Source organism: Anser brachyrhynchus (genome assembly GCF_964034855.1).
Source record: "Anser brachyrhynchus genome assembly, chromosome: 8".
Taxonomy (NCBI): domain Eukaryota; kingdom Metazoa; phylum Chordata; class Aves; order Anseriformes; family Anatidae; genus Anser; species Anser brachyrhynchus.
This window is the reverse complement of record NC_137702.1, coordinates 10,396,867-10,410,901: the sequence shown is the minus strand read 5'-3', so window position 1 is coordinate 10,410,901 and position 14,035 is coordinate 10,396,867. Positions and strand designations below refer to the sequence as shown.

The 14,035-nt window shown below is 43.2% G+C and overlaps 1 protein-coding gene across 2 annotated transcripts in view; it reads right to left on the bottom strand.

The window, feature by feature from the left end:
* The window catches only part of EIF2B3 (eukaryotic translation initiation factor 2B subunit gamma), a 96,539-nt gene that overhangs the window by 78,717 nt on the left and 3,787 nt on the right, over nt 1-14,035 (bottom strand). Inside the window, exon 3 of one of the 2 annotated variants that reach the window (XM_080601394.1) lies at nt 12,718-12,845. The exons of the other annotated variant lie outside the window; for it this stretch is intronic. Within the exon in view, the coding sequence (XP_080457520.1) occupies nt 12,718-12,783 (66 nt within the window). The 5' untranslated portion in view covers nt 12,784-12,845. The remainder of the gene's footprint in view (nt 1-12,717; nt 12,846-14,035) is intronic. 2 annotated transcript variants of the gene reach the window in all.

Genomic DNA, 14,035 nt, shown 5'->3' with positions numbered 1-14,035 from the left:
TGTAGAAGGAATAGATCTCTGACTTTGCATCTAAATGCATTCACTCTAATGGTGAAAACAGCAATAATACTAAAAGAGACAGACACACCGATGGACTTATCTTAAGGAGCCATTAGCTGGACTTGTAAAACAAACCTTGTAATTATTTCACGTGTTACTAAATGCTCGAATCTGTCACTACAGCAAAATCCCAACAAGCCTTTCATAGCCGTGAACAGGCTCCTGGTTTTTTTCTCCTCGCTATATAGGACAAGCTTTTTGCAAAAACTGAATGCAAGCCCCCTGAGGAGCATACGGGAACAGAACCACCAAATGTCTGGTTGCCATCTGTTCTACCCATTTACTCTCCCAATATGTAAATAAACGTCAGTGAGCGCAGGGACCAGTGAAACACACAGTTGCTCTGTAAAGCCCACATTTCTGCCTCTCCTCCTGATGAGCAGAGCAGTGGCCTCAGAAGCACGCTGAGAATACACCATGAAAGGCTCTTTTGGGACTTGACAGCCTCCCCTTTGAAACACCACCACCCTCATAAATAAAGCCCTCACTGTCTAATGGATGCACTTTTTTTCCAGTGTACAACTCCTGAACGAATAAACTAATGGCTGAATGAAAAAATAAACCATCCTAGAACCCAAGCAGGAGCGTGTGTTTTTCTTTACTTTTTTAGGGTGGGCGTAGAAGAAAGAAAATAAATGGTAGAACTTGTGGGTTTTTTAAAGTATATACTTCTATACGTACCATATAAATACAGGGCACCTTCCCAAGGAGCCACCGATACAAAGACGTAGGCACTTACTGCATGCACTCCTGTGCTAACAAGGGATATGTGAACATACTTGACTTCATGAATTATGCAAACACCTAAGTACACACACACACACACGCACACCTCTTAATGAAATACATGTAACAATGATTACATCAACCCCAAACTATTATACAAACACACGATAAGAATCAACATGAAGTGATTAAAAAACCCAGCAAGTCCACACCCCGAGCAGAACCACTGCAAAGGAAGAAAAACGCACGCACACATCTTTACAAACAGCACGCTCAGCGCTCGTTCCAGCTGGGGGGAGGACGAGGCAGGGGTCCTAAGTCAAGGAGGACCATCTAACGGATGGGGCACGAAACAAATGCTTGAAATTTCTGTCATTTTCTAGCTCTGTTGAGGTCGATAGGTGCTATTTTGTTTGCTGCTTCCATGGCACAGGGGAGCCCTCGTCACAGAGCAGGGCTCTTCTGCAGTAGCTGCCACGCAGAGCACGTGGAAATACCAGGCAAGTGTAACAGGAGGGAAGAGCAAATGACTGTGGGCTGGGGAACGCAAGGAAATGCTGCAATACTACTCAGGGCTAGGGACAGCAGCTCTAGCACGCTGGCATCACGCTTTTTGTGGGCATCACAAGAGCCACAGAAAATAGGAGGAGAATGTGATGCTGTCCTGGGAAGTCACCCTGGCCTCAGTAACCCCGCTGAACCTCAGATTTGCAATTTACGCATTCAGTTTGGAATTCAGACTCAGCTTCTAATCGACGTAGAGAAACGAGCTACTGCGGAGGTGAGTTCATCCCACCCACGGTGTGAGTTCTGCGGAGGCGTTTCACCGCCCCTGCTGACCGCCGTGGGAGCCCTGGGCTTCCAGCTGAGCCTCTGCTGAACACCCACTGCTCGGCCAAGTAAGGAATCGCTCCAAGCTCCAGGTCTCAGCTCTGCCTCTCTGGGTAACAGCACTGCACCGTCAGACACGTGCTCCAAAACTGCGAGGTGAGATAACTTGCATGCTCAGTCTGGCTACATGCAACGCTAACATAAAACATCAAGAGACTCGTATATAAAACAGAAAAGCTGCACAGAGAAAGAACTCAAACCCAACATGTCAACAATTACACTAAGCCCAGCACAATATGGAACATCTAAAAACAAAAACAAAACCAAAAAGCAGAATGTTTCAAGAGCTCAGTTCAAGACAACCGATTTAAAAATAGAAAACATGTTTTCAATGGAACTAATTCATACCATAGATCAAAAGATGGATGCAATTATATGGTGTAATATACCAGCATAAATAAAAAGCCTTGGACTTTCTCACACCCTGCGTACAAAGGCAATGCTAAACACTCTTTTATATTCAGCAAAGACTGCTAGATCCCTTCTGTTCAAACAGGAGATATCAAGGTTACCACAGATAGCTGGCAGCAAATGCTGACTTTTTAATGGTATTCACTATGCCTTTTCTGTCAAGTACAGACAAGGGCAGGACCTTGTAGCCTAAACTGCTGAGGGCCTCAAAAACTGCAGACTAGAAAAATGAGAAAACATGTGTTGCAAGGAAATCTCTAATTTGAACAAAATCAGCCTCAAGAGTTAGAGGAAAACAAATGTCAGATTGCATTATAAACAGAAGAGAGGCAAAGTATCCACGAGCAGTAGAACCAGCTTCTAACAGACCCCAAGACAGACAAAACATTGAAGTGAAATGCTCAAAGTTTCCAAGGGCGCAGTATTACAGCTGAGGCTTTGACAGGAAAAGGAGAAAATCAAGAGATTAGATAGACTTTGTCCCTCCGCTCAGCCTAAGTTAACACATGCACAAACAGAGAGCTTTGCATCACTTCCTGTGGCGCTCACCATACAACAAGGGGGAGAGGAACAAGTTATAATTACTGCTGGAATTAAGACTGAGAGTTTTAAACACAATAGCCTGGAACTTCACCCATATGTTGCATTAACAGCAGGGTTTGTGCGTAATACTTTTATTATTCTAAAGAGAGAAAGGGGAAGAACAGTCTGGCTGTGGGCAAACATTCTGCTTGCTTGCTCGCATGCTCCAGGCAAAGCCAGGGGTACCTCCCAGCAATCGCATTACTCACCACTCTTCAGATCAGAAAAACTTACATCCAAGGCTTTAGAGAACCCCTTTTTATCTCAGCTTCCATGAAGAGTCCTCCAATTTCCACACCTGTGACCTCTTTGAAGCTCTGTTGCTGTTGTTGTAACTGGAGCAGGGAACCTCTTTTTTTTTTTTTTTTTTTTGATGTCTAGAGGATCTTGTTAACCACCAACTCAAATGACCGCCTTTGGCTGGGAATTCCCACTCTGCTTTTGTAATGTCCTTGATAGCAAGATTCAGAAGAAAAGCATGATTTAGTGCTTTGTTAGCACACACGAAGCATTTACCTGCTGCGCGTTTACCCTGCAAGAGCAAGCTTGCTGTAGGCTAGCATCTTCATAACCCTAAGGATCTAGGGCAGGGGAAGCACAGTGTCCTTCAGTCAGAAATCCAGCAGCAAGCAAAAGATGGAAAGATTTGTTATTATTTTTTTAAAGAAAGTAGTAAAGTGGAAGAGACTTAAAACACAAAAACAAAAAACCCCAACCAACCAACAAAAAAGAACACCACATAAACCAACCAACGGAAAAACAACAGAAAAGTCTAATGCAGGAGCCAAGGGAGTCTCTTCTAGTTTCTTGGATGGCCCCGAATTCATCAGGTGAGGATACCTAAAGGCAATGTGAATGCCTTCACACACACAACCTGTCAGCATCACTGTTTATCTTCCCAAAGAAAGCTGGAAGAAAGATGCCAGGAGCTGGGGAGGAGACTTCACCCCAGTCCTATCACACGGCTCATCCAGTGCATTGTATCTGATGGGATCCTGCAACAAAAACACCATTTTAGGTTATCTCTCTATCTCAAGAGCTACCATCCAAAATCAATATTTTTTTAATTTACATATATATAAGCTAGGAACAGGAAAGATATTCAAGCCCTGAAGGCATCCTGTCTCCTCCCAGGAGGAAGTCTCCTTACCTATTGCTGAAACTGACATGTGGGGTGGAAGAGGGTAATTTACAGTTATCAGCAACTAAAAGCACAAGTTAAGCTCATGAACTCGTGTTCATCTCTAATTAAGAATGTTTTCAAAGCAGGTCTTTGCTATTGGGACACTTAGTGAACAGCAAACCTTCTGTTCTAGGCATAAGCTTTGCAATCCATCTTCCCTTCTGGTTCCAACTACTGCAACATTTGCTGTCCACACAGAACTCCGAATATCGTTTTTCCAGCTTCTTCCTGCAGCCACACCATCCTTTTCAACAGCCGCCCCTTTTCTGTCACATCAAGCACGATTTGTTTGCACGCTTTTAAACTGCCTCTCTCCTTCACCCCTGTTCATTTACCAAATCTTCTGCCTTAGAACAACGGAGGATGCCAGCTCTGTCACCTACCTGTGTTTTCCAGAAGAGGCAGGTTTATGCTCTTCCAGGCTAACCTTTATACCCTTTACACCTTTGCATTCACCTGCAAGCTACCACAGCATGTCATTAAGATCCTTGTGTGTGCTACCACTACACCTACAGAAATCTGACAACCGCCAGGCAATCAGTATGCTGGGACACCAGACTTCATGCACTGGCACACAAACTCCTCTTTCTTTACGCTCCTTCATTTGTCTGAGGCCAAGCATCATCTCCTGTGTTTATGTCCAAATTCTAAGCATGCCACAGAAGAGACTGGTTTCTGCCACCAAAAGCGAGGCATCCAGAATATGGGCACTGCCACTCACGAGAACCACGTGTGCTAAAGCTCAGGGAAGCATCCCATAACCCAGGCTCTCCAGTTCAGAGAGGGTGAGCCTGGCAAGCCGGATTCTCTCCTGGCTCAACGTATCACACGAACAGATCACTTCTTCACAGGCAGGAGAACTCAGAGACGAACGGCGCTCTCCTCGTCACTCCTGTTCCTGGAAGGAAGGTTTCCAGGACTACCTGGACGGCAGCACTGTCAGACCCGCTGCACGGCTGCTCTTGGACTCTGCCTCCCACGAACAGCAAGGAGAACGCCGCAGTCGGGCTCCAAGCTCAACAGCAGCGGCGCAGCAGGCTTGCTGCCAAAGCCCAGAGCTCAAGCCCAGGCTTAACACTTAATGCAAGCAGAGCCTTAGGCAGTCAGGTGCTGTAGTCATACAAACAATAATAATAAAAAGTAGTCCTAATGGAGCTCAACTGGCTCAACTTATTGAAGAGAAAGACAGCCTTTGCCCACAGCCCGCAGTTACCTAAGCAGCAGAAGATCCCAGCACCACAACAAAAAGCAGGCACGACTGGTTCGAGGGCTCGAAAGCAGCGTCCAACTTGGAACTAAAAGGCAAGGTGTTTTAAGAGTGACAATAAATACCATCTGGAATAAGTTACCAAGGCGTGTAATAGACTCTTCAGCAACAAGTATGTGTGGATGAAGACTTGCTATCTTTCAGAAACACACTAAGTCAACCATACTGTTTGGGGCTAACAGCCCTACTTATGGTGTGCAAAGTCCTTTATAGACTAGGGGATCAAAGCAGATCCTTGCAGTCTCAAAACCAGATTACACAAGAAAACCAAGACGTATGCAGCACATGTCCTCAGGAATCATTCTGCCATCCCATGGCTAGTATCAGCATGATCTTAAAAATGGTGTGAAACGCTCTTTCCAAAGTCGAGCCAAGTCATTACACAACACTCAGCGTCAAGTCTGCTCTAACAGAAAACCCAAATGCTAATCTGCTTCGCAAAACACAGGCTCAGCAGAACCAGCCCCTTTGAAACACAGCTCAGTGGCACTGTCACTCCTTCTAGCCTGCACGGAACTGAATGTCCACATGCAGCGAAACCCTTTAAGCTTTGTTGAAATGTTTTCTTTTTTCCCCATAAAAACTAGTCACACAATGTTACGTAAAAATGCTATGTTTTGAATCCTAGATTTCTATATAACCTCCTACCCGATACTGGTTTCTCCTCTAGCACCTCTGCAATTATGGGTCTGCAGCACCTGGTGTGAGAAACACATTATGAAAACTTGAAAATCTCCACTGCTAGCATCCAGAATTTTAACCACCTTCCCAAAGGAGCTAACAGAAGTTCTATTACAGAAGAATGCCTAAACTTGCTTCAAGAAACTCTGAATACACAACTGTTATTCCCTTCTCAGAGAAGAAAAAAGGGGAAAAAAAAAAAAAAAAAAAGGAAAACCTACTTAACTTACACGGGTTTCCCAGTTAACATAACGTGACAAAAATGCAAAATCAAGTTCTAGGCATCCTACAAGTCCACCAGTCTTCACCATCGCTTTCAACCAAGTAAACAGTGCTGAGCATTTTTTTTCTGCCAAAGCGACAGCCTCTGGGGCAGGAGGTACTGCTCCTGTGATCAAGATTACACTACTGCACTGGGCTGCAAAAACAGACACAGGAAAAAGCCCTCTAACTGTGACTCAAGGGGTTGACATTTGGCATCTCTTCCCTCCCACACCTGCCAATAACTGGAACTATGCATTTGGGTTAACACGTGAAATTGTGTTTGATCTAAACCATTCCATTTTGTCTTCCGAGGGATGAATACTCACTAACGAATGTCACCTTCAACAGAGTAACTGCGACAGCTATACGGCCCACAGCTGCCATGAAAAGGTCCGTGCTTTTATGAGGGAAGGGCTGTTAAGATCCAAGACCTACCCAGGATGATTCCACACAAGTAGAAATCATCCAGGCTCAAAATAAAGGAAAAAGGCTACAGACAACAAGGAAGGAATGATATTCCAGAAAAACGTGTAAATTTTAAGTGAATGTCTCCGTGGAAGTAACACCCTACCTGAAGCCAGAGCTGCCTTCTCAGGAGGATGGTCCAAGGAGAGTGGAAATAAGCCAAGAATTAATAAGAGTATCGGACCATGTGGTGACCTAACATTCAACACAAGACCAGCATCGAGGAACACCAACCAGAGCCCTACACAACTCGCTCTGTCTGTGGAGTCCAGGGTGATGTCTTCATGCCCCCATCCAGGCACGGGGCAGAGTTTGTGTTTTCAGGGCTCATGCATGGAAGGGCTTTGGCTTCTCCACTGACAGCACCAAGGAAAGACAGCAGCTGAAGGATACAGACTCCCATTTTATAATAATACCTTATGCTCTCTTTGGAAATAAGATGCACAAATCCATTTCACAGGGACTCATTTCTTTGATTAGTCATCACAGAACAACTCCTGAAAACTATAAACCTGAGTTTGACTTATCAATATAAAAGGCTTCCTATGCCTGATAAAATGAGTTGCTAATAAAGAACCATTTGCCTTCGTGTGTCCATCTCTAACGTGCACATGAAGGCAAAGAAAAGCGTTAAAAAGTGCAACCTGGTGTTTCACACTATGTATACTCTAGCTGTAAATTTCCTTCAACACATAGCACATTAAATTATTTACACAAGACTGTATATACTTTAAATAGCGGAAAATGAAGGACGATTTACGAAAAAAAGAACACTGACTTCTATTTACTGCCACAAAACGAGAACTAGTCGTAGCAGCTCACACAGAACAGGGAAAGATATTTAGCAGAATGCTTTTAAAGAATTTTTTCAGTTATATACACGTGCAAAGAGCTTACTCTGCCTGTCGCTAAAATACACTGAGTTTGCGTGATTCATCAGAAACCACGCAGGGTCTAACTGAAGACGTACACTGCAATACGGGAGAAATTCCGACAAACTTCCACAGGGAAACAGGAGGTATTGGTCGACAGAACGAGCACAGGCCTAGAGGACAGGACACACAGTGAGACATGCAACAATTAAAACTGCGAGGCATCTCAGGCCTGTCAGCAGCTCTTCTTGCAAAACATCTAAGGTCTTCGCCTCTTTTTTTCTGCCTGCGTGTACAATGGAAGGCATCCTCCTTAGCTGACAATGCGCAGAACAGAAAACGCCCTCATAACCACTCTTGATGCTAACCTTCAGAGCTAATTGCCTCATTCAAACTTCTGGTGTTTTAACCCCAATCCATTGTAAACCCTAGCAGCAAAATAATTAATTTAATTAGCTACATACTTCTAAAGCTGAGTAACTTTTTTTTTAAAAAAAAAAAAAAACACCCAAGAACCCAACAACTGTTGAACCCTTTAACTCTCATCCTGCCAGGAAAAACAAAGATCAGAGCAAAGTCCCGAACACATTCATCAAGCACACAGTCAGGCTGTGCTATATCATTCCCCCCAGCAATATCACCAGCCTGAGCACCTGCCAGTATAGCTGTTTTTTTTTTTCCCCCCCACTAAAACCATCAGCTGTGCTTTGGGACTTGGGCGTGCAATCCATAATTAATTTTGCCTAGCACTTCAGTGGTGGTAGCTTTCAATCACACTCATTGACTGAATCAGAGGTAGAAATGGGAACAAGATGCCACGTACCCAGCGAGCTGCCATCTGATTCGGCTGCTTTTCCCACCCAGCGCTAAGGCCATTGTGAAAGGGAGAATCAAAAAAGCATCAAGAGAGCAATTTTTATTTGTGTTTGAGACACTCAAGTAAACTGCATCTTCTGTCAAGCCTGCCGAAAAAAAAAATGATGAAATTCTTTTTACTATTTTGAAATAGATGAACAGAATAGTTAGTTAAATCATGGGGAGAGAGATTAATTCCATTTTTTTTTTAATTTCCACTGACAGTACAAAAAAATGCATAACTATATATTATGGGGACTGAGGTTTTTCTTTCCACACTCACCAAACTCTGCTTGGCCGTACCAAAAGGACTCAGATTCCACCTTCCAGCCGTTACAGCAAGCCTACTTACATCATGTGTTTGGAAAGGAGATTTTTCAACAGAGGAAGTGAAGCGCTTCGCCATGCCGTCCAAGACTACACGGATCAGTGACCCTCAGCAGCATACAGACCACCACCGTGACATCACACTTTCCACAACATGGCTCCCAAAGATGCACATACCAAGAGAATCTGGAGTTTCAGTCTTTGTTTATTTGTTCAAAGAAAGTTGGTTTTTCTTCTTCTTTTGGGCAGCTTTTTAGGGTTTGTTTTGCTTTGCTTTTTAAGAGCTGTATTACTTTCAAATCTTACTTTTTGAAGCTGGGAAAACCGGGTGGACCACCTGAGATGAAACATTTCATATGCAAGCACTCATCAGTGATAGCAGCAGAAGCCACGCTGATTAATTCACAGCATATTAGTCAGGGCTTCCATTAACACAACTAAGGACTCATCAAGGAAGGAAAATGTGAAATTGTTCCATTGCTGCTACTCTGCTGGAACACCACATTTTAATCATTGGCTGGAGCATAGCTGAGTGACAGGAGGGAGAAAAATGCTTAACAGAAGATGAAAATAATATAGACTCGGTGCAGACAAATGCTCGATCCAGGCACACCCAATCCAGTTTGAAACATTCATGATTTAACCAGGTTTCCCAACCTGCTGCCTGAAGAGGCCCCAGCCTGAGCGGCGGCACCAGACAGCAGCTGTGTGGGTCTGGTAAAATTTGTCAGATGAGTAAAGAGGCCAAATATTAGAGAGGTCTAAATTTTAGAGGAACTCATCTGTAAACTACAGTGACAACCCACGCTTTTTTTTTTTTTTTTGTCAACACTAACCTGCAAGCCACAGAAAGGTCTGCAGCAGTTTGAAGAATGTTACAAGCAGAAGGTCACAGCAATACAGTTCTCAAAAAGGTTTTCTGAGTCAGACTTTAGCCTTCTGCCGTTCCAGGTATCGCATTACTTAGTTTATTTAACAAAAAGAAAAAAAAAAGCTTCTCATTCCAGTATAAAAATAGGGGGAATTTTTTGTCTTGATTACCTCTCCTGGCAGACTGTTCCATAATCCCATCCTGCTCTGACTGACGAAAACCTTCCCGCAATGTTCAGCCTTCTCACACAGCCATTTTAAACTCAATTATATTCCACTTTGAATATCTTATCTCCTTCTCTAGTGTTTGTTCCGCATTTGATGCTTTTGAGTTCCACACTTCCACAGTATTCCAGGCAAAAAATCTTCCCCACACCTTAAACAATTAATTTCTCATTGTTATCACAAAACACATTACCTAATACATTCTATTATTGCATTTACTTTTCCCTCCTCCACCACAGTGGCTGCTCACTGTCATCTCATTTCAACCAGTTCATTCTGAGATGTCATGATTTACTTTTGGGCTCCCAGTCGCATTTCTCGTCAGTAATCCCCAAAATCCTGAGTTGTGTGTCACCAACCAGAGTCTTGACACTATTACTGTGCTGTAACATGGCAGGCCGCAAGACATGTATTTTTCATACTCATCCTGTGTATCATCCAAAGGAGGTCTACTAAACCGTGAGAGAAGCCTTTCAAGAAGCCAAATGGATGGAGACATAAAACTGGACTGGAGAATTCACAGAGCAACGTTCTGGAGAGAATGGCTCCACAAAAAAAAAGCCTTGACAGACACACCAGAAGCCCTTACGTTAGGACTTTATATAAAGTGTGTTCACCAACACCAGCTACAAAGGAGAAGCCTTCCTAAGTGAGCAAGGGGATTACATTACATAAAATATCAAGAGACATCAAAAGAAGTTAACTTTTTGAAAGGCAGTCTACTGCCCCCAATTACAAAAAAAATCACAACTGAAAAGATGAGCTGCCTACAAAACAAAACTGCAGCATCATCTACTGCGTGCAGCAGCCAGCACTCGCATCTCTTCTTTTGGGAGAAAGCATATCAGGCAACACCACTGAAACTGTAAGGACTTTTACTAATTCCCCTATTACTCAGATTGAACTCATCTGAATACTCCAGCCCGCGCTGCCTACCAATGAAAACCAGAAACAAGGACTGGAGACAGTTACTGAAGAGAAAGCAATTATACGTGATGAAAAAATACACACAAAACCCACACTTCTTTACAGAGACATCCCCCCCGCAAGCACACTGCTAGCAAGTTAGCAAGCTTTGTATGCTAAATAAAAACAAATAACAACAGGAACACGGAAGTTATCAAATGACACCTTAGCACCTGCTCTGTCACACCTGTACCATCATTCTTAGTTTACAGCAGCGTGTTGACAAAAGAGTAAGAGAGGTGGAAAACCCTACTTCCTGAAGGAGGGAGTTTGATTTGCATTTCATACAAAAATAGCTTATTTTACACCTATGTTAACTCAAGTTTTGATTTCAAGCACTCACTGACAGGTCAAGAATATTCTTTAATGCAAATAACAGATTAAGACAAGGCTCCAACCAAAGCACGAGCCTACAACATTTGCCTTTCAGAGACAGAGAAAAGCACAGATATGGAACCTTTTTATATAACCAAGGATACAGTTGCTTTATGTGTTGCTTGTACAATCTACCAGGGTTGCTTGGTTCAACATAGCTCTTCATTACCCTCAAAACGATCAAATAAAGGGTGTTTTCCACTACTTAACACAGCTTTTCAAAACCTGATGGGCACACAGCAGAAGACATCCATGGTATTGCCTCCTTCTGTGTCCTGTAAGTCTTGCTGGACTTGTCTCACTTCCATACTGGGGGTGAGGCAATAATTCAGAAAGTACTGAAGTTTTCGCTATGTAAATTACCTCAGAATGACTATGGCGGAATTGCATGTGTGAACAACTGAAAGAAAAATGGAAGTCAGAAGACATGGAAATCAACGTTCCTGTAGTGAAGTTACTCAGCTACACGGGCTCATCTTCCAGAACATGAAATCTCCTTATGTACCATCCTTTTGCCAAGGCCGCACCTGCAATAGGGGAGATCCCTTCACTGTTCGTGACCAGGCAAGGTCATCAATCTTTCATCCAAACCTGGAGGCATGGAAAGCCGGTTTGTTTCTCTGTTTAACCCGTTTGAGCTCTCCCACTGGCATAGATCATGAGGTGACAGAGACCTGTAAACACCCCTGTGGTGGTAAAACTGCAGTTTCAACAAAAGTATTATTATAGTACCATCAACTGTGAGTCTACAGTCTGTGTACTACTATATCCAACCCTATATATAAACAAGAAAAGAATTAAGCCTTTACAGTTTTACCATCATTTTCAGATTTCGAACAGCTACCTACTGTCAGTCCTGTAAAAGATTAGGACAAAACTAGGAGCTTAAAGTGTCAAAGAAATAACAGTGACAGTGAAATCAAACATATCAAAAAAAAAAAATAAAGAAGAGAGGAAACTGAAACAGTAGCTATGGAAGCTGCCAGCAGGTACAGTTACTGTAGCAGGATCCTGAAGCCAAGGGCATCCTCAGGAAACGCTAGGATTGTCCACAGGAAAAGCAATGAAAAGATCCGATCTGTTGTCACAAAGACCATAAACAAACTGTTGTCATATCCTTACATAAAAGGAAACATTATATATACATGAGAAACTCCCCTCTGCACAGTTTCAACTTGTATTTAACCTCCTGTCCTGCTGGCTTCTTCAAGGTGAGGAAACTGAGCATTCAATATGCACACAGGAAAGAAAGATGACCTTGCACACAAAGCCATGAGAGATTTGAGAAAGATGTCCAGCTTACAGTGCTGTTATGAATTTTTTTTATTTATCCTAGGTAAGTTACTTCATCTCTTTAATCCTCGGTTCTCAGCCCTAGAGCTGTGCAGACAAACTTATTAGTGGTGTTCATTCTTCAGACACCAGAATTGAGTGTATTAAAACAACAACAACAACAACAAAAAAACACCACCACACAAGTCAGTTAAACAACTCCTGGTAAAGAACAGGCCAGTCTGACACCCAGGCCTAGTAACCCAAGGAGTGGAATTTACTGAACCAAGTTCTCTGTTCATTACTTTTCAAAAAACGTGGCTTTAGGAATCAAGTTCAGCACGTTATCTTTATTGTGGGGAGGATCCAAGAAAAAGGTACATTCAGAAATGTAATCAGTATCAGACACCTAATGAAGCTGGTACCTCATCGATCCGGTGTAGGCTGAGACAGCCAAAGATAAGAGTTCCAGTAGAGCAAAGAGCACACATCTACTGTATCAGCTCTGGAAGTTAAGATGTCCAAAAAAGCTTCTGTGTGTAGAGTGGATGAACTGCAAACAAAAACTCGATTAGGTTTCCTGTGCTCTCATGCAATTCCTGAGCAACAGGAAAGAGTGAGACTGCTGGAGTCAACTGCTTGTTACCACACACCAAGACAGTTTTACCTGCCCCCAAAAATGCCAGCACCAAAAAGGGATAGAACAATGAAATCTACCTTCTCTCAGCTTTGCACACATGCATTCTTACAAAGCTACCGAATGCAAGTCTGTAAATCTAATCTCGCCATCTTATCTTTACAGCATCAAACTTTATTAATGAAGGTGCAAGGCCGCAAAAAGATCTGCTATTGCAGCAAGCAGCAGTGCCACCATGGCAGAACTCAGTCAAAGGCCGGACAAGGCAGCAAGTCATGAGATTTCAGCATTCAGAGCGGTCCAACATTTCTCCACATTTCGGGATTTGTGATCAGCAGTTCTGCTAGCCTTCCACACACTTCATACAGCGCATTTATAACCTTGGCATTACTCCACGTTGCTTGCATTGCACACTGGCAAGTTGTCCACGTTGTGCCACGGTACCTCATTTTTATTGAGCATACTTGCTCTTCTGTCTGTGGGCAATTAACTCAATTTGCGACAAATAAAAGTTTCAGCAACCAGTTTAAACTCCTCATCAGGCCTTTGGCATGGGCTGCAAAAAGCCTGCCAGCAAACTATGGCCACAAGCAGCAGTTGTTTTCACCAGGGAAACTCATTCTGCAGCGAGGTCCCTCTCCTGCTACACCACGGGCAGAGCCAACATACTGCAGCTTTCCAGCTACTTGTGCTGCGTAGTTCTCTCACCTCTATCGCACGGGAGAGGGCATATCCTGTAAGAAGCACGTGAGTGGTATGCATTTACTTGAGAAATGACTCCAAAACACACAGTGTAGCAATCTGTCCAAGAACTTAATATAGGCTTATTTCAAATAAGAGACCACTATGGCCCTCTCTGGCCAGAGGAGCAAGCCATGGAATAAAAGAGAGAAGCAATTGCTGCCACTCGCACACACAAGTTTACTGAAGAAAAGTTGTGTGGTTTTGAATGCTGCCCCACATCATCTTTAAGTCCTTTTCTAAGGGGAAATAAACAAAAAACCACAACACTGCCTCCTCTAAAGACACAGTCTATTTTCTTACCCCCACACGCTTTGCTGTGGTCTCTCAGACCTCCCCCTAAGCAAAATAGCCTGGATTGCCAA